Here is a 19,061-nt window from a genome sequence, read left to right on the forward strand (position 1 = left end):
GGATAGTTTTTAGACTACTGACTCAGAAACATAAGTTGAGTCAATAGTGCAACCTCGTCCTGGCCAAAGAAGTGAAGAGAGGCAGAAGTTCCACTGACATATGGTGGTCCACTGGCCTGGGATCTAAGATGAGTCAGATTCTCTTTAGTTAGGGCTGTCAGCTTCCATGACATATAATGTTCTCTTTTCAGGTTGTACAGAAACCCCCCTACATGTCAGCTCCTGGATGCTCTGGGTGGAAAACAAGGGGCATAGATGTTTCTCTGAGTGTTTACTACTGGTTACATGAACGTGTCTGATCTTAGCACAGACATTGCAAATCAGTTCTGTCTCCTTTATTGGACTTGAAACTTTGGGCTACATTCTGAAACTGAAACTTGCTCTATTCATTAGCCTGTTAAAAGAAGAGAGCAATTAAGCATGTAATTAATTGAGTGTAATATTCTGTGTTCTAGATTTTTTTTGCTTTCCTGCAGTCTTGGCAGAACATTCCCTGTTGAGGCTAGAAGCAATGTACTTTTGGTGGAGCGAAGATATTAAGCTCTTTAAGAAAAAATAAATCCTGGAGCATCTCTGGCTTCTCTTCAGGTGTTTTTGGAAAATCATTTGATACCCCAGCACTCTTATAGTTCAGGGCTGCAGGAGTTATAAACTGGAAATGTTTCAAGAGCAGTATTTCTTGTCTACTCAATGATTGAGTTTCTACAAGAGTATAAGGTGGTATACCATACCCCCTTTGAATATATGGATCTCTTTATGGCTGGAAATATTATTAATTTTGTCCTCTTCAAATTGGGTGTCTTTTCAGTTAAACCAACTATTCCTGGTACTTCTTTCCTTTCATACATGATATTTCAACTAATTTTGTTTTTCTTTTTTTTTTTTAGATACTCTTCTAACCTGATTTAATTACTCTTTATCACCATCTTTGTTTTGAATATGCTTTAAAAATACTTATTCTTAAAAAAATATAGATTTTTCCTTAGATTTAAGAAAAAAAAAGTTTTAGAAAACCTTAGAAAAACTAGTTTTTCCTTAGTAATTAACCCTGAAATAGCATAATCACAGATTAAGGCAACAACTTCTACTAGCTTATATGTTCTCATTTAATGCACTGGATATTTGATGACACAAATCGGTAGAGGGAACTTGTGCTAAAGGAAATGTAAGCAAAGGCAGTTTCTTAGTACCTTAGTTCATCCCCTTTATTTCTTTCTTGATAATAGGTTGGAATAGTTTTGGAATGTAAATTAAGGGTGGACATGCTTTGGTTCAGTTGCGGGAGTCCAAAGTTATCTGCTTCTAACCCTGTTTGTGGCTGAATTGACCAGAGTTGTGTTCAGCTCACTCACAGACAGAAAAAGCATTTACCTGAAATGGATTAGTAGTTTCTGTCATTCTGCTGACAGAATGTTCTCAGTGGTACAAGAGGTTATGACCATCAGATATCGATCTTTACAGTCTTGTCATTTTTCACGTTAAAAGATGTGGGAGGTTTCTCATGTGTTGTACTCTCCACACTTACCTCTATGGTCGTAGCCTTTCAGAATAGTTTTATCACTCTAAGACTTATGTTCTCATCCTTTCATTATTTTAGGATCTACTGATTGTCTTTTTTTCTCTTTTGGGTCCTTATATGATAGGAATAAAAATAGTGAAAAACACCTATCCAAATCTTGTATTTATGCCCTTAAGACAATGTTCTGTGTAGTCAACTACCATTCAGATGGTTTGTGGGTGCTGTTAGAGTTACAGTGAGAGATCTTCTGAACTGACTTTTTGCTTCTGCATGGTAAAAGCTATGAAGGAAATGATGCAATTCTTTTTATATTTGTGTCTGGCATTTTGACACCAATAGAACAGATTTAGACTAGAGATACTAGAGTATGAGATTTTGATTTCTTTTAGGATGTTTTTGTGTCTTCTGAATGGCAGTATTGGGTCATTCTGCATTAGTGCTGCCTCAGATGTCTTGAAGATAGTATGTTGAGGCTCTGTTTTCTAGAAGACAGTTGTCAGAAGGCAGTTGTTCATCTCCTTCAGTACAGCCCTTACCTAAGAAGTTTTAGGTAAAGTGCTAAGCAGCAATGAAACTGGTTTGTGCTAAGAGATCTTTTCTATCCTGAAACAAAATATAGTGTAGAAGAACTTTTCATTCCCTGGGGGGAAAAAATATTGTAAAATAAAAATATGGTAGTTATGACGTAGAATGGAAAATGTTGGTCTTAACCTTAGTTTGCTCATTTTGAGAACTGAAATGACTGGAAAGCAGGGTTGTTATGAAGCAATGTATTACAATTGTGCTTTGGGGCTGCCAAGTGTCAAAATAAGAAACTTCCATTAATAAAGAGACACTTGAGGACATCTTTGGCCTCTGAGCTAATTATGAGTTTTGATATATCTGTCTTGTAGAACTGTGTTTTTCATCCAGAACAGTCTCATCCTTCACACAGAAAATCGTGCAAACAGTATAAAAAGAACGTCTGTTGAATGATACATTACCTATTTCACAGTATTTACAAGCATAGGAAAAAAGTTGTTTATCTTCGCAAGCAGAAATGCGAGCTTCCTTCTTTTAACCTAAACACTTTCAAACTGAAAAATAACATGCTGGACTTATTCCCAACAGAGGATATCCTCCATTTCCCATGTGCTGGCTGAGACACACTTATCACATGTATATAGAAGGAAAACACCAATGTGCAGTAATCCAGAAACAATTTTTGGTCTTCCTGTGAAACTTGTTTTAGATGTTTTTTGGTGCTGATGATATAGTAGTTCAACATCATGTATAGACTGTGAAAGTGTATGAACTCTGTTCAGTGCTGTTGTGGCTGATAGCACTTCTTCATTATTTTTTGAAGAGACACCAGCTGCTGACTGTTAAGTCCATACTTTCTTATAGCTTACATCATACCCTTCACAGAGCACAGAAGAAAACTCTTAAAAGCAGAAGTATGGAATTATATCAGGTTATTGCTCTGACGGTTGATAGAAGACTTACATGTTTTTTAGTGTTGTGATTGTTTCTTGAGCAATTGGTAGTAATGGATCCTCTGTTCTGTTTTAAGAAACAGATTTTGAGGGGGGAGTGCGCTCCTCTTTTTTAAGCCTCAATTATCTGAAAGATACTTTATTTCTTAAGCTGCCCTGTTCTTTCCTGGGGGCCATCTATTTGCTTGATTTCTGAAAATTTAGAGGTGCAGCTGCCTAGCTTCAGTCAGTGAAGAGAGAAGCAGTCACAGATAATGAAAAGATGTAGTTGCTAAAGGAAGTTTTGTACTGTACTATGGTCTATTAGCATGTAATAAAAACTAGTGTCTTTATTAGCTTTCGAATCAGAAAAGGCAAAGCATGTGAGAATTTTCTCTGTGATAATTTCAACTAAGTCTTTATTATATTTGAAAGCAGAGGGTTATCTATATTGTCATCTTCTGTGCTGTACTCAGTAGTGAACCAAATGTGTTATGACTGTTTTATGCAGAAATAGTAAGCTTTATGAAGACTCAAGATTTCTATCACAGAAACCTGAGAGGTAAATAAAACATGTGAAAGCTTTCAAATATTTATTTGAAATATGTTTCCTACTCAAAATTATTTCATAAGCTATATAAAGTTTCTTCTCTCTAGCATTATGCTCTTTAAAGAGGTTGGTTTATGCTGAGCTTATCTTCGTTATCTGTCTGGAGCAGTTGCATGTTCCCAACAGGTAGTTCATTTTCCTTCCTTTTGTGTTTGTCTGGCATTAGTTGTATAAACTCGCAGAGAAGTCTTCCTTCCAGGTTTGCAAAAAGCAATTAAGCTGCAATGGCAGGGAGTTAGTAGAAGCCCACACATTCCTAGATTTCCAGTAGTTTGTCAGTTAGGTAAGGTAGGCATACAGCTGGATTTGCCATTACCATTACATTTGTAGTGTCCCTCAGATTTACCTAAAATATGGGTCATAATGAAGTACAGTACAGTCATTTAAACAAAACTTGAAGATAACTTATGCTGTAACATTCCTTGGCATCTGGCTTATGCTATAAAATCCCTCTTCCCAGCCACTTAAAAACATGAGAGGCAAGATCCCACACAATGTGACAGTGGAGGAATTTTCCTGTCCCAGTGGAGAAATGGAGAAGGAGACTTGCTGAGACTTTACATTTCTGGCTTATTTTTGGTGGTTCTTACTTGTTAATTTAGTTTGCCATCAGAGGCTATTGTATATATACTGAAATTAATGCATGTGTTATTCTCATCTCTGTTAGTAGTGGAAGTTTTATCCATTTATGGCCTCTGCCCTTAATATTGCAAGAAATGCCATTATGGTTTGAGAAACAAATTTCTGAAAGTATTGGAGCAGTTAGAAGCTGTTCTTTCCTTGTTTAAAAGAAAGGCCAAGGCAGTTATAAAGTTTCCCACTTTTCTGTCCCCCCTGCAGTCACAATTGTAAATGCAAGGGGAGAGCTTTGTGAGGAATTTATTCTTTGAAGAGTATCGTGATCAGGTGGGGTGTTTTTGTTAGCACTTAATCAGATGTGGTGGGGAATGGGAGGTGTGGATGGCCAAAGTAAAATGTGGTTCCTGCCTTCTGTTGTCAGCAAGGCCAATCAGCTGATCATACCTGATCTGCACCTTTTCCTTTTTTTTTTCCCATAGATAAAGAAACAGATGGTCAGCAAATGTTCATTGGTAAATAAAACCTGTGATGTGAGTCTCAGCTGAACTTATTTGCACAGTATTTAAGTAATTTACCTAACTGTGTCTATTTTTACAGCAGATATGCTATAGAAGCTGCTGTATTAGAATAAGAACAGACTTTCTGGAACTTTTGATTAATTTCTAGCTGATATTTTTGGGAAAGTGCTTAAAGCAGGTCATGCTTGTAACATGTGCTTTGAGAAGCCACTCTCCTTTTACCTTTTGAACTTCATTTGATTAGTTGACTTCATGTGAAAATAACGGGTTCTTGTACTTCAAGTTTCAATCTGTTTTTCTGACCTCAAATTCTCAACTCCAATTGTCTAAAGATCTAAAATTTGCAGGGAGTCCAATAAATGAAAGATCCTTAGCAATACTGATGAAGTGTTCGGTTTATATATGTCAGAACATGATAGGGACATTGGTGAAAGCATCAGACTTCTTACTCTTAAGGCCACAGCTGGTATGTCACATATGACTTGAGAAGTGTCCCTTTTTTGTCCTGTCTTGTGAGGAAAAGAGCTATTTTGGTAATCTTCTTTACAATTTTAAGGAGTGACTTTATTTGCTGAGAAATTATTTGCTGTTTCTGTCTTGAGGGTGCTTTTTCCCAACATTATTAGAACTGGACCATTGTCTCCTTTGAAAGATGGTTACTTCAGCAAGAACATTCACAGTTAGAGCAGACTTGTGACTGGTTAACTGACTGTGATACCTGTCAGATCAGAGTATGTGAGATTTAAAAAAAAAAAAAACCCCGCCACTATAAAGTTAAACTGCTTGAATTAGAAAAAGAGGTACTTACTATCTGATAACTACGAGGGCAGAAAGATTTAGTATCTCATTCCTAGAAGATGCATGCAAGTTCCTGCAGCAGTTTTTATTTAACACTGGGAAGATCTTAAAAGCAACATTTCCTTTAACATGCTCTCTAAGGAGTAAAACTTCCAAATAGTTGATTTGGCAGCTTCCATAGTGCAGTGAAAGGTAGGAAAACCAACTACTCAACCACTCTGATTAATGAATCTGCCAAAAATGTCTGGATGTGCTGGAGTTAGGATGAGAGAAAGAGCCAATTCATTGTATAGTTCAGTGAAATTTATGAGTATGTGGGCTTAAAACCAACTGCAGTGCTGTTGTCAGCAGTATGCCGAAAAGAATGAATGTGCTCTTTAATCTCCTTTGGTCATACCTGTGAGCTACTTGATGTCTGTAAAAGCACCAAATCTATACCATATGATGTAGGGTGATTGAAAGCATGAAATGATGAAAAATATATGGGAGATTAGTTTGGAGTTTATTCCTCAAACCAATTTAATTTGTAGAATTAAAGAATTTTATTCAGTACATTAAATAGAATTACTCATGAGATTAACAGGGCATAATTGGAGTTGATTGTAGAGCATTCGCAGGAAGAAAGAAGATTACAAAAGAATGGCACAATTCAAAATGACAAATTGTTTGGAGCACATTGGTTGCTAAGATAAATGCTGTATATGGAAACGTAGTGGATAGAAACATAACAAAATAATGTGATCCCAAGGCTCCTTCTAACAAGAACTGATCTCCTGGGCTCCCTGAAGATCTTGGGCTGCGTATGATTGAAGGTCAAAAGCATAGAAACAAGGACAAAGAGCTGCAGCTTTTCATGTCTGCAAAGTAGAAATAATCCATCTGTTTTTGAGAGTTACCAATTGCAATTGATTTAATGTTAACTCTTAATAGGGTGCAACGAGGCATTCTTTGTTCTCTTGACTTTTCAGTGCATCTAGATGGAAACTTTTCAAAGTTACTACCTATTGAGATCTGTCGTAAAATTAGAGAACAAAACATTGAAAACAGTACTCTTAAAATTAATAGTAATTAATAATTCATGTAATTGCATTAATTAAACTTGGCTATACAATTAGGGAGCTAATTATGTTTAAAATGCAATTGTACATTTCAATCACTGCCCACACCCTGGGGATCACTTTTTTTTTACCCCCTCCCTCATTAGACCTTCTGTAATCTCCTTCCCCTGTTAAATGGAGTGTTTGAAGCTGTGAATATGTATGCATAGATGTGCATTTGCTTTCTTCAGCAGACGTGCCCTGTTAAGGCTTTAAAATGCTTTATAATGTGTCGTTTCATAAAAAAAAATAATTTAGATTTTATTATTATTATTTGTCTTGCCAAAGAATTATTTTTGTCTCCTATATGTAAATATGTATGTGAAGTCATCGAGTCATATGTATAAAATATATTTAATTTAAAGAAATGATAGTCTAGGAAATAAGTGCTTTAAGTTTCATTTTTGGTTTAGTTTTTTAGTGGGAACAGAGAAATGTGAGGAGCTTCCTTGTATCATGGAGTCATATCTTATCACAGACAGTCAGACTTTATAATCTTTTCCTTGAATATTTGAGATTTATCTGTAAACTAGTTGTTAGTTGTTTCCCATTATCTCCACTTAAAAGGCTGGTCAAGAGTTGCTTTCCTCTGATGCTTAGCTAACCTCTAATTTACAGTGTCACTGTGATAACTTTGTATGTATTTATTCTTGTGCAGGCGTTACTGTCTCAGAAATCCTTCTTGCAGACCTTCACTGTACTTGCTACACTTCATATTCACGTATACTGGGGTTATACAAAAGGTCTCCACTCAGTCATTAATAATTTTACACAATACGCTGTACCTGTTGAAGGCCTTAAAAATGTGCTATTTTTGTTGTAATTACCATTATTCAAATAGTGTGGCAGTCAATGATTTAATTAGTACATTTTTGCTACCTGGTAATGGTCTTAGTCTAACTTAAAATCTATAGAAGGTACCACAATAAACAGTTGGAAGATTTTTGAAAGAAGGTTTTACATCTAAAATACAAAAGAGCAGTGATATGATGTATTTTCATGTTTTTTTGTTACTAACTGTATAACTATGGTATGGGATGATACGGTGTTAGAGAGTTAATTTTTGTGAAACTGAAGTTTCTGTGAAAGTGTGTGTTGCTGTCTTGTACAGCCATGGCAGATAATACTTCTGCTTTCCGAACCTCTGGAACTGTTTGGTTGAGTGATGTCCACATACATTAAGTTAGTCTTCTAGAGGAAATTGAGACAGTCTAAACTTTTCAAATTCTAGTGAATTATTTTCAAATCTGATTAATGCTGTCTGTGAACATTTTGCATATTTTTGATTGCTAAAATACATCAATGAAGACTGGGAGGGATTTTGGCTGTTTGAGTCTTAATATATTTCAACATCTTGTTTATTGCTGAAGAGTTTGTCATTGCCTTTTGTGAAATCTTCCAGGGACTTACTATTTAACATCCTACAAAATAGAACCTGTCTTTACTCCCTGAGAAGAAAAGAGCAACTGTTCAGTTCAATCCTGTAGAATTGGTCTCAGAAACCTTCAAACAGATACTTAATGATACTCGTTATTTGATTTAAATCTCTTGACATCTGACTGGAAGCTTCTACACATCCTGGGCTTCTTTTAAATTGTTGAGCATGTTTAGTACTGGTTGGGATTAGGGCAGTTTTTCTATGGCTCTAGAAGCTCTGCAGAGCTGGCTGTAAAATTGTCGAGTGGCATTTTAAAGTGTACAAGTGCTGTCTGGCATTCCAGAGTGAAGATAAGGGACATCTGTCATAAGACTGGGAATATAATACCTATGCTGTCATAGAGTTCAATAATTTCAGGGGAATTACAGACCAATGACAAGATGATATTTTCTACAGAAGTGCTCAGGAATTAGGCATGGCCATAAGAACATTACTGTACCATGTTAATATTTGTGGTGCTACAAGATTATAAGGTCAAACATCTTGTAGAATAGAATACAAAGAACTGTGATTTTTGAAGTTATTTTACAATATTTAAAAAATATTTTTCTGTCAACACTTCTCCATTTTTGAACAGTTTGGCCTTGGACTTGTCTCTGCTAGTTGTACACTAGACTAATTGCCTTATTTTGTATTTTCTGTGTCTAAAGTTAAAAAATATTCTAATGTGTACTAAGAAAAAGTAGACATTAGATAGCACAACATTAATAATTATGAAGTCCACATTTTTACTTCTTGTGGCTTAGAATAAGACGAAAGGCCATGGTGAGGTTTGTGTTACTGGTGTGTCGTAGTGGTAAGTTTGTCCTCGCTGTGGGGAGGAGGGGGCCAGCATGACCCAGCTGCCACTGTCTTGTGGTGTGGTGGTGGGACACTGCGGGATAACCGTTCAGTCACCTCATGGGTGCTATTTCCAGCTGGTGAAGAAGGAAGGCACTGGGAGGGGAGCAGAGCCCTTTGCTGCTGGTAGGGCCCAGCCTGCAGGTGAGGCTCCTCTGTTGTTAGGCAAAAATATTTTCAAAGCAATCTTCTTGACTTTGAACAGCAATTGGCAGAAATTGCCTCAAGAAGTGGTTATCCTACAGAAAACGGAGTAATAATGAAGACAGCAAAAATAATGGTTTGATCATTGTTGGTGAGGTGTATTAGGTTTCCATGGCCAGGTTTTCATAACCAGAGGACTACAGGGATGGCATCTGTGAAAAGCTGCCAGAAGCTTCCTCCATGTGCAGCAGAGCCAGTGCCAGTCGGCTGCAAATGGACCCGCCACTGGTAGATTTGTACCTTCCCAGTCCAAATTGGCAAGGATACTAATTGACCTACCCAACCTCCACAGCTTCCCGGCTGTTCTGGTGGTTTTAGCAGGGACTGCACGCCGGGCTGAGATGGTGCCAGTGCTGAGTGACAGGAGCTCCAAGGGGTCCTGAGTGGTCCCACCTGTGCTGCTGCATGCCTGCTGTATGGACACTCATGAACTGGGGGAGGACAGGACAGTTTCACTTAACCCACCGTGTCGTTGGAGGCTCAGTGCAGACCAATTCTCTCAATTGTTGCATTTGTACCTGGGCACAGGAATAATGGAGACTGCCATTTCAGAATGCTCTTAGCATCCTGGGATTGCTGGTGAGTGGAGCATTACACTCTGGATTTAATATGCAGTAGCAGTTAAATTCTGCAAAGAATTACTATTGCAAAAGAAGGGCGTTTATTGTTTATGATTTTGTCAATGTGGCTGGTATTGTTTGCTTTTTCTATTTTTAAATTTCTTCCTAAGCTTTAAAGAACGTTCCATTTTAAACTGCAAAGCAAAGCTCCTAAGATGTCCTAGAATAAGTAGGCAAGTGGTTTTTCACTGGGGTGGGAAAGAGGGAAATAAGGTAATCAAATATACAGACATCTCTGTAGGGTTTTCCTTTGTGTCAGTTTACATGTGAAATTTGAATAATGGTTGGACTTTCTATTTTTTCCTGGTATTCTGCCACTGTTTTTTTCCATTAGTTATCTCATTTCCCCCGCTTTGTTTTCTGTGATCTGTTCATCCAACTTGCTCCACAGATTATAATGATTAATCAGGTTTTTAGATTTATGTGTTTCATGCCACAGATTAGGTCCGATGAAAGGTTTTACTCTCAGTATCAAGTTTTGAGTATATGAATACTTGAGTATATGAGTGGAGCTAAGCTGAAGAGCAGATAAACTGTTTTCCCTCATTAGTGCGACCTTTTGCTTTAGTTACTTGTTCAAAGATTTCCATCAATCAGGATCCCGTTGGGGGATTACCCCGACTGGTTGCATTGGCCTGAGTTCTGATGAGTAACCTGTGCTTTGTAAAGCTCGAGCAGTTGGTGTCGTAGACGTGGAAGCAAAGAAAAGGTTTATTGGAGTGATAGAGGTCTTCACATGATGTGTCAGCAAGATGGAACAAACTTTAATGGGAATGGATGTGAGCTGAGGATTCTCTGATCTCTAATAATCTTCAGCAGAGAAACTTAAATTTTATTACAAGAGAAGTCTTGTTTAGTTAGTAAGCAGTTCAATTTTTTTTTTTTTGTAAGAAGGACAAACGGCTTCATCCAAAACAAAACTATATGTAAACTTAAGAGAAGGTTCTTGAGCGGCGGGAAGCCATGTAATAGTTCTAGACTGCTTTATTACTAATATAAAAGCTTGGCATTTAAAGATGTGGGTTTAAGGGAAATAAAAAATTAAAATCTGGATGGAGACAAGATAGAGACAAAAGCTTCTGTAATGTTGGGCAAGAAATCAATCTGAATGTTATCTATCATTTATTCCTTGAGCAGACATGGGGATTTGGTTAATTAAGTAGGTAAAGTGTTTCCTGTTAGTGACATCTTGGGTATTTTCTTGGAAGCTCTTAGTAATTGAAATGAAATATGCACTGTAAAACAAAGTGCAGTTTTTCATTTGGCTTGTAATGGTTCTCAGCTAGGGCTGAAATCTTAGAAAGATAAATTATATTTAAAACAGAGACAATAGTGGACTAGAATAAAATATTATTGTCTAGAGTGTTACAGGCTAGAATGGGTAGAATGTTATGGTCTAGAACACAGTTTTACAGTTTTCATGTGTAGTTGTCTTCAAGTTAACAGCATGATCTCACACGGTTACCACACAATCATGTTAAAAGAAACTGTATATATTTTATGTATATGAAATCACTTCTAGTTGTTTCCATAATTTAATGGGATCTTAAAATGTTGTTGAATCACAACCATTCCTATGTCATGGGAACTGCAGAGTTTTTAATGTGAATTTTTAGCAAACAAATCAGAAACATCATTAAAAGTCCCACTACAGGAGTTAACTGGTCACTTAATGTTCTAAAATGTCCACTGATTAGCTCTAGAGAGAAAAATGTAGTGTTGGATTTTTCCATTCAGCTAACTCACCTACTGAAATAATAGTGCTGGAACAGTTGAGAGTGGCTGCATGTGTCAGGATAGAGAGGAATTTTAATCAGAACAGCGGGGGGGAAAAGGGAACCGATTTGTTAACTCAGGAAATTGGAGGAAGCTTATGTGGAAAAATACATCGATAGTGCTACAAAATATTCTGCAAATAAGTCCTTTGGCTCATGGTGGAAATATGCAAGTTTTTTCAATATTTCCCATTATCTGTTCATACAGTCTGGGTTTATCCTTGAATAAAAATACATGAAATATTCCTGTGGTGTTTTAATTAAAATGATTAGGGCAGAGTAGGATTTAACATGGTTGCATAGTAAACTAATTGACTTAAAGATCCAACAGGACTTTACAGATTAGTTGCTATCTAGTGCCATTAGTTTGTAATTTTATCTAAAATGTTTGGCTCTGAGCTTTTAATAAATTAATCAGACTAGAACCACTTGAAACAGTTCAACTTGAAACCTCTAGCCTGGTTGGTCTCAAATGACCTAAATTAAAATAACACATAATCTATAGTATTTATTGGTAATGTAAGCAATAGATTTAATTGTGTTCTCTGACTGCTGCTCTTAAGGTCTGCAGTGGGATTAATTTCAGCACAGTAGCCGAGAGCATAACTTTAGGCTTCTTCTGTAATAATACACGATGTTACAACTTTCCATAATATCCACAGGTTTTAGGACCTGCCCCAAAATGGTGCTCCTTCTTGGACAACTTGACTGAAGAACTGGAAGAGAATCCAGAGAGCACAGTTTATGACGATTACAAATTCGTTACCAGAAAAGACCTTGAAAATTTAGGTAAAACAGTTGAATATGCTCTTTAGCTGACTTCTTTGTTCAGTTTTTGATCATTTGCACATGTAAATTTTGTAATTCTGATGTGATGTGTGAGCACTGTTAGAAATTCACTGGCAGTGGTTTCCTTTAGTCTTCTTGGTTATTAATATTCCAGACCAATGGCTCTAAGTTCCTTGGTTCCCAGCGGATGCAAGATAGATACTTGTATTTCCCAGCTTTTTATCCCAAGAAGGTGATTGATATTTGCTGATTTAATATGTCTAGGAATTTGAGGTATGTGGTTTCGGACGCTACATGGAAGGCATAGGAAGAGAAGTTGGTTTGGTTTTCAAAATATTTTTGAGATGCTCAAATACAATGTTGGAACTCACAGCAAAATCTGCCAAAGGCTACCCTGTCTGAATGTAGTAATTTCCAGAAAGTAGAAATCATTCTAGGGCTAATAGAAGCCCTAGTTTCAAGGAACTGGAATGTTGAAAATCACATAGCAGAGAAGGTAAGCAAGCTTCTCCCAAGGTAGTTAGTCCTTTTTCTGTCCATTACATGTTTTGATTGCAATGTTTTGCTCCAGTTTGCTTAATTTACCTCAGACTAGGAGAGTCGGGTTTGACCTAAGGCAAAGCTCTTTAATTAAAAACATCTCTGTATCACACTAAAAAAGAAATTGTCAAACTCTTATGGACTTTAAAAAAAAAATCCTCTGGAATTTTTCTTTGTAAACTCCTATGGAGCATAGTGCATGTGGGCATTTTTTAGAAGTGCTCAGTAATGTATTATGCCAAGAAATATGGATTTCGTTGCTCTGAAGAAGCTTAAATTTCTTTCTGGCCAAAGCGATTTTTTTTGGTGGTTTTACTTAGTCTTGATGTGATGAATGTGACTGATGGATTGATGTGTTGCATTGGCAGTGCTTGTTTGTCTTGAATCAGGCAAGTGAAGTGGCTAGCTTGGAATAAAAATTCTTTATATATGAAAGCTCTTTAAAATACTCTGGTACCTTTTTTTCCAGGCCTTGCTCATCTAATTGGATCAACATTGCTCAGAGCATATATGCATGGCTTTTTCATGGACATAAGACTTTATCACAAGGTAAATAATGTTGATTCATGTCAACTTTTATTCTTAACAGTAAAATATGTGTGGTGGGGTTTTCTTTTTTCTCTTTGTGGTTTTCATTTTGGTTGCGTGTCTTTTTTCCCTACAAATAACAGACTGTGTCCTATACTAATGGTATTTTCTTTTTACTTTCTCCTGCCTGTTCAAAGGCAAAAATGATGGCAAATCCTTTTGCCTATGAAGAATACAGAAGAGAGAAAATAAGACAGAAGATAGAAGAAACACGTGCACAGAGAGTTCAACTAAAGGTAAATCCTATAAACAATTCGTATACTTTTGGGAAAACTACTCATAAAGAGTAATATATTCCTAAGTGTATCTTAGAGACGTGATGACTTAGGATTTGGTTCTGTTTATCATTAGAGACACAAAGTAGTTTATAGAATTTCTGGAATAGAACCATAAAATTCCCATGTCTGATTCCAAAAGACTGATACCAGACTGTAAAAGAGCAGCTCTTATCACATTTGCCACTTGACCAGTTAACCCACTAGTACAACTTGCAGTTTCTACTTCTATCATAATACTAAATGACTTAAAGCATTAAAACATGATACTCTGGAAAGAGATCCATGAAAATCATGTTGTGTTTGTAACTGGTAGCTTTCTAGATGGAATTTGTTCAACACACGAAGAGAAAGAATTGCTGTTAAAGTACTAAAGCTGATGCATTTCAAGTTAAAAATTTTACAGGAATCCTACTTAAATCTTCTCCAAATGCTGTTGCTTTACTAGTATCTAGAAATATTTGGAACCAGTCAAGGAACTTTTCAGCAAGAGTTGTAAGAATGAATAAGAATTCTCTCTTCACCACACTTACAAGTGTAAAGCATGTCAGTTACATGTGTCAAGGGTAATTTATTGATTAATTGCTTTCCTCTTGTTAGAAACTTCCAAAAGTCAATAAGGAACTTGCACTCAAACTGATTGAAGAAGAAGGAGAAGAGCAGCAGATGACTAGAAAAAGGAAACAGAAGGTGAGCTCTTTCTTTGGAGACTTCTCTAACCTAGAGCACAGAAATAGCAATGCTTACAGGTTTGATTTGTTGTTGTTGTTGTTGTTGTTTGGCCAAACAGATTAAAAATTCCATTGTTTCTGTTTTTCATAAATAATTTGTTCTGGTAGGTGGCTTTAAGGTGGACTTCACTGTAGCTGCAGCACAAAAAGACCATGTAGTAACTTAAAGCTAAAAATTATGAAATACTTACTCTGAAGATGATATGGGTTTCATAGGACTCCAGAAGCTGGTTAATGCAGAATCAATACCAAGGCTGTTCAAACAAGACCTGTTGTTTGCATTTGTTGGTATTTTGGTGTGACCACTACAAGGATTGATGTTATCTATGAAACTAAAGACACAGTTGTCTTTATTTGTGTACACAGTTAACTGTATTTTATAGATTAGCCAAAATGGTTTGCTCTTATGCAGTAGCAATTCTTCTTGGTGTTAAAAATAATCCATTTCTATCTTAAGAGAAGTTTAGTGGAAGAAATGGGTTAATGTTTTATACCTAACAGGAGGGCAGGCTTTTTATAGGTAGCACTTCATAGGTGCTCATTCTCACAGGAATGTTGCATTCATGAAAGGCTGCATGTGGTATCTAATGAAATCTTGTGTGTTAGGGTTAGTAGGACGTATGAACTACTGAAAAAGTAGATGGTGGTGAAACTTAAATGCAGACTTAAGCAAATGTAACAATGAAAATGAGAATTCAGTAATTGGGGGCTGATTTGTTTTGGAGTACATAGAGTTTGTGTTATTAAATCGGCTAAAAAGGAGTATACATAAAAATGCATGTTCTGATTATTTTCCTGAAATGGCATTAGAGTCTGACAACAAACAATTTTTTTAGGCTTTGGGATTTAATTTTTGGCTGTGTGGCTGAAAGTCACACATTTGCACCAGTTTTGTGTTTGAAATTTACACTTTTTGTTTTCTGTATTCTTAGTCCCACCCTCCGCTTTCTGAAGTAACACTGAAAATTTAATGCTGGGAGGAGATTAATATGCTGATATAAATTTGGCAGTGTTAAAAGATCAGCTTTTTGTAATAAAAAGCTTTGAATGCAGTGATTTTTAAAATAACAACAATTGGTCTTCATGTAACCTGAATTTGTAGCTTGAACTATTCCTAATTCACCAATAGCAAAATTTACATTGAGTTCATTTTACTTTGACATGAATAAAACTGTCTTCTCCATTTTGTATATGAAGGTAGTGAAAAAGGTGTTATAATATGTATAGAAACACTTCCTCTTAAGTATTTACAGTAAAATAGTACCGTTGCATAAAGACATTTACCCTGATAATTTGTTTTACATGTTGTAGAATCACCCCTGTCAGGCAACGTATTTGCCTTGGAGGTACTGCTGATTAGTCAATAGATAACAGCATATCTCCAGACTAGCTGGCTGAATGTATGAGAAACATTAATTCAAAAATATTAGTAATTGTGTATTTAAGGTGTCTGTAGGGTGCATTAAAAAAGTGTTGCTTACAGGTAGCTTAGAACGAAATTCGTAAAAGTACAATAAGCATATATCTTGATTTTTATTTGACCTGGAAGGATAAAGCAACCGGCATTTCATATGCTGGTTTTGAATTTTGTTTAATTTTAAAAAGTGTTACTTATTTTATTAATGTCTTTTTCAGAATTGTCTAACTTGCTCATGCTTTACTTCTTTTCCAGAATCTGCCCAGCCTTCTCAAAGATGATCGTTTTAAGGTCATGTTTGAGAATCCAGATTTCCAGGTGGATGAGCAGAGTGAAGAATTTAGACTACTTAATCCACTTGTTTCTAAAATAAGTGAGAAAAGAAAGAGGAAGCTGAAGATCTTAGAGGAACTGGAAGCAATAGGAGAGGTAAAATATTTTCCATTTGGATTAAGAAAACTCCATAGATTTTTTTTTTCCTTTGTTTTAAGCATTCAGACTTTTCACTCCAGAAAGACTGAGGCATGCAGGAATGTTTTATCAGCTACAGTAATTAAGTCTAATTTATAATTCTGATCTAGTTTTTAGATGTGAACAATATTGCATCTGCATGAATAATTATTTGAAAAACATAAAATATGTAGATAGTAGCAACTTCTTATTATATTTTCAGCTTCATCTGCTATTACTGCTTTTAGTTCTCTTCAGTTGTATCTAAAAGCTGTCACATACTCTAATTGCAGGAATGGTTTGAAAGGAAAATTAGTTGATGATCTCTTATTTTATACTATTTTTGTCTGCAGGAAGAGGAGGAAGAACCAGAAGGAAAAGCAAGTGATGTAGAAAGTTCTGAGAGTTCAGATGATGAAAAAGGCTGGGTTGAAGAGGTCAGGAAACAGCGCAAGCTTTTACGCCAAGAGGAAAAACTAAAGCGGCGGGAAAGGTCCAAGGAGGATCAGCAAACATTACTGAAACCTCAGTTTTTTGAGATTAAAGAAGGAGAGGAATTCAGAAGCTTCAAAGACTCTGCCAAAAAACAAAAATTAATGAAGTAAGACTAATGTTCCTATTTTAATAGCTGGGGGTGGGCAATTCTTAAGTATTTCCCTGCAGTACAGGCTAGTGATGTTTTGGCTTGGAAGTAAAGCAACATCTGGCAATCCAGGGATATAACCTCAAGTGACATAGTTGTTGAAAGCTTTGGTTTGTAGTTAAATAAATATACTGTTTAAAGTAGGGCAGAGAGGCAACACAGATGAGATGAGTAAGAGATTAATATTTTGAGTCAGATTGGGGGATCCATTATTCAGTGTTGTGAAGTGCTGCTTTCACAGGTAACAGCACTGATTTCTTGTGAGACTGGTTGTGTTTATCCACCAGCGTCAGTATGAGGTTGACAGTCTGGATGTTCCTTATCTGACCTTCTAAAACAATGTAGAATGCTGCATGAATAGTCACTGTTTTAGGGGGTAGGATCAAGATGGTGAAAGAAAAATTGTTTTGTTTAGGTATTTTTATGGCATCCAGAAATTTTCAAAATCTACACTGTCCTCATTGTCAGGACGTACTATTTCTGGTTTTCATTTTGCAATACAAAATACCAGACTAGGAGGGGGTTTGTTCAGGGTTTTTTGTTTGTTGGTTGGTTGGTTTTTTATGCTTTAAATTGATGATCAGACAAAGTAATGGATACTGTATAAAGTGCATGTCAAACTAGAGAAAGAACACATCAATGTAAAGGACTTGGCTTTGAGGTGCTCAATGCCTGCAAATCTCATTGATTTGCTTTTTTCAGAGGTGGGTTGAGCCCTTCAGAAGATAAACTTTCATAGCCTTTTACTGTTTGAAGCACAGCCACTAATATTAAAACCTTTCAAGACTGTAGGTAGCTTCAGAGTTCTTGCAGCACAGTGGATGCAGAGCAGGATTTTGACTAATGTTGGAAATAGGTTGTTGTGCTGGATGGATCTAATAATAATCATTACTTTTTGTATGTAGAATGAAATTATACAGCTACAGAAAAGAAAGTGAAATATGATGGGCCTGTTTCTTTATGTCACTAATGACTGACACTACAACCTAGTTGTTTCATCATGAACTTTTCTGAAGACACGTAAAGAAACACTTGATAAAAAATTCAGCCTGTCCCTTTATAAATTGAGATTTATAGCAATTTTGCAGAACCGATTCCTGTGTTTTCCTTAGCTGTTTTTTATCACATAGGAATTTTATTTTTTTCTTTTTATTGAACATACTCAATTATTCTGGACTCTAACTTTCTTAGATTTAACTTTCTTAGATTTTTCCATTAACTTTCTTCTAATTATTTTTCTTTTTTAGTTTGTTCCAGAAGATAAAGCATCTTTTTAATTTTATCAGTTTTTCTCCTTTGTCAGGAGAAAATCATCTCTGGACATTCTGACGAAGTATTATAGGTTAAGAATATTTTTTTACATTATAATTAGGTTTACAGTTACGTTAGCTTTAACTTGGAATGAGCCTGAGACAGTGGTCAAATGACACTGTATTCTCAGTGCCACTGAAATACTTCATTAAAAGGCTGTATGGCTGCAGCCTACTCACGTGCTGTTCTTTTGCACAAATTTAGCTGCTAAGGTCTAAAGAAAATTCTCAAGGGCGCTCACTTGAAGGACTAAGATTGTATTTTATGCAAAACATACAAGGCTTAAATGTGAACAAGGGTGTGGAAAGTTAAGTAAATAAGCCAAGACAGGTGTAAGGAAGAGAAACATTTAGAAAAAATTAGTACAATGTGACACAGGCAAAGTAAATTCTTTAATGTGGTTTTAAGGGAGAAAGATTATTGCTTCAGCCCAGGGAAAACAAAAGCAAATATCACAGGCCTGTCCAGTAGATGAAGGAATATCAGTGGTAACATAAACCATCAAAAGACTTTTAAAAGACTGCTTTTAAAGAAAAGAGAATCTATCTTAAGATTTGCTGCTAATGGATACTCTCCGTGTGGTAGGCCCATAGGTGGGATATAATGTAAAATGTAAGAAAAAGGAGAAGAATTTGAGAACAGAAGAGAATGACCAAAAAAAATGGGTGGGATAGCATTACATCCTTTGTTTTTTGAGTTGCTGTCATTGAATTGTCTTGCATGGGGTTTTTTTAGTCATTGTCTAAGCAATTAGCTCAACATTCACTGACCCCTTTGTGCTCATCCAAGCATTGTTCTTAGTGTGGAGTTTGGTATTCCTCAAATTAAAAATTAACAGTATCTGTTTCGTATAACATATAACTGA

At 36.1% G+C, this 19,061-nt stretch overlaps 1 protein-coding gene across 1 annotated transcript in view; it reads left to right on the forward strand.

Annotated features, from left to right (window-relative positions):
* Positions 1 to 19,061, forward strand: part of NOL10 (nucleolar protein 10) — a 50,949-nt gene that overhangs the window by 23,247 nt on the left and 8,641 nt on the right. The window contains exons 14-19 of the mRNA XM_051778312.1: positions 12,115 to 12,241; positions 13,251 to 13,330; positions 13,507 to 13,605; positions 14,245 to 14,334; positions 16,048 to 16,221; positions 16,596 to 16,843. Coding sequence (XP_051634272.1) covers positions 12,115 to 12,241; positions 13,251 to 13,330; positions 13,507 to 13,605; positions 14,245 to 14,334; positions 16,048 to 16,221; positions 16,596 to 16,843 — 818 coding nt within the window. The remainder of the gene's footprint in view (positions 1 to 12,114; positions 12,242 to 13,250; positions 13,331 to 13,506; positions 13,606 to 14,244; positions 14,335 to 16,047; positions 16,222 to 16,595; positions 16,844 to 19,061) is intronic.

The sequence above is a fragment of the Manacus candei genome, unplaced genomic scaffold, assembly GCF_025592945.1.
Source record: "Manacus candei isolate 608988 ecotype Guabito, Panama unplaced genomic scaffold, ASM2559294v1 h1tg000011l, whole genome shotgun sequence".
NCBI classification, from domain to species: Eukaryota; Metazoa; Chordata; class Aves; order Passeriformes; family Pipridae; genus Manacus; species Manacus candei.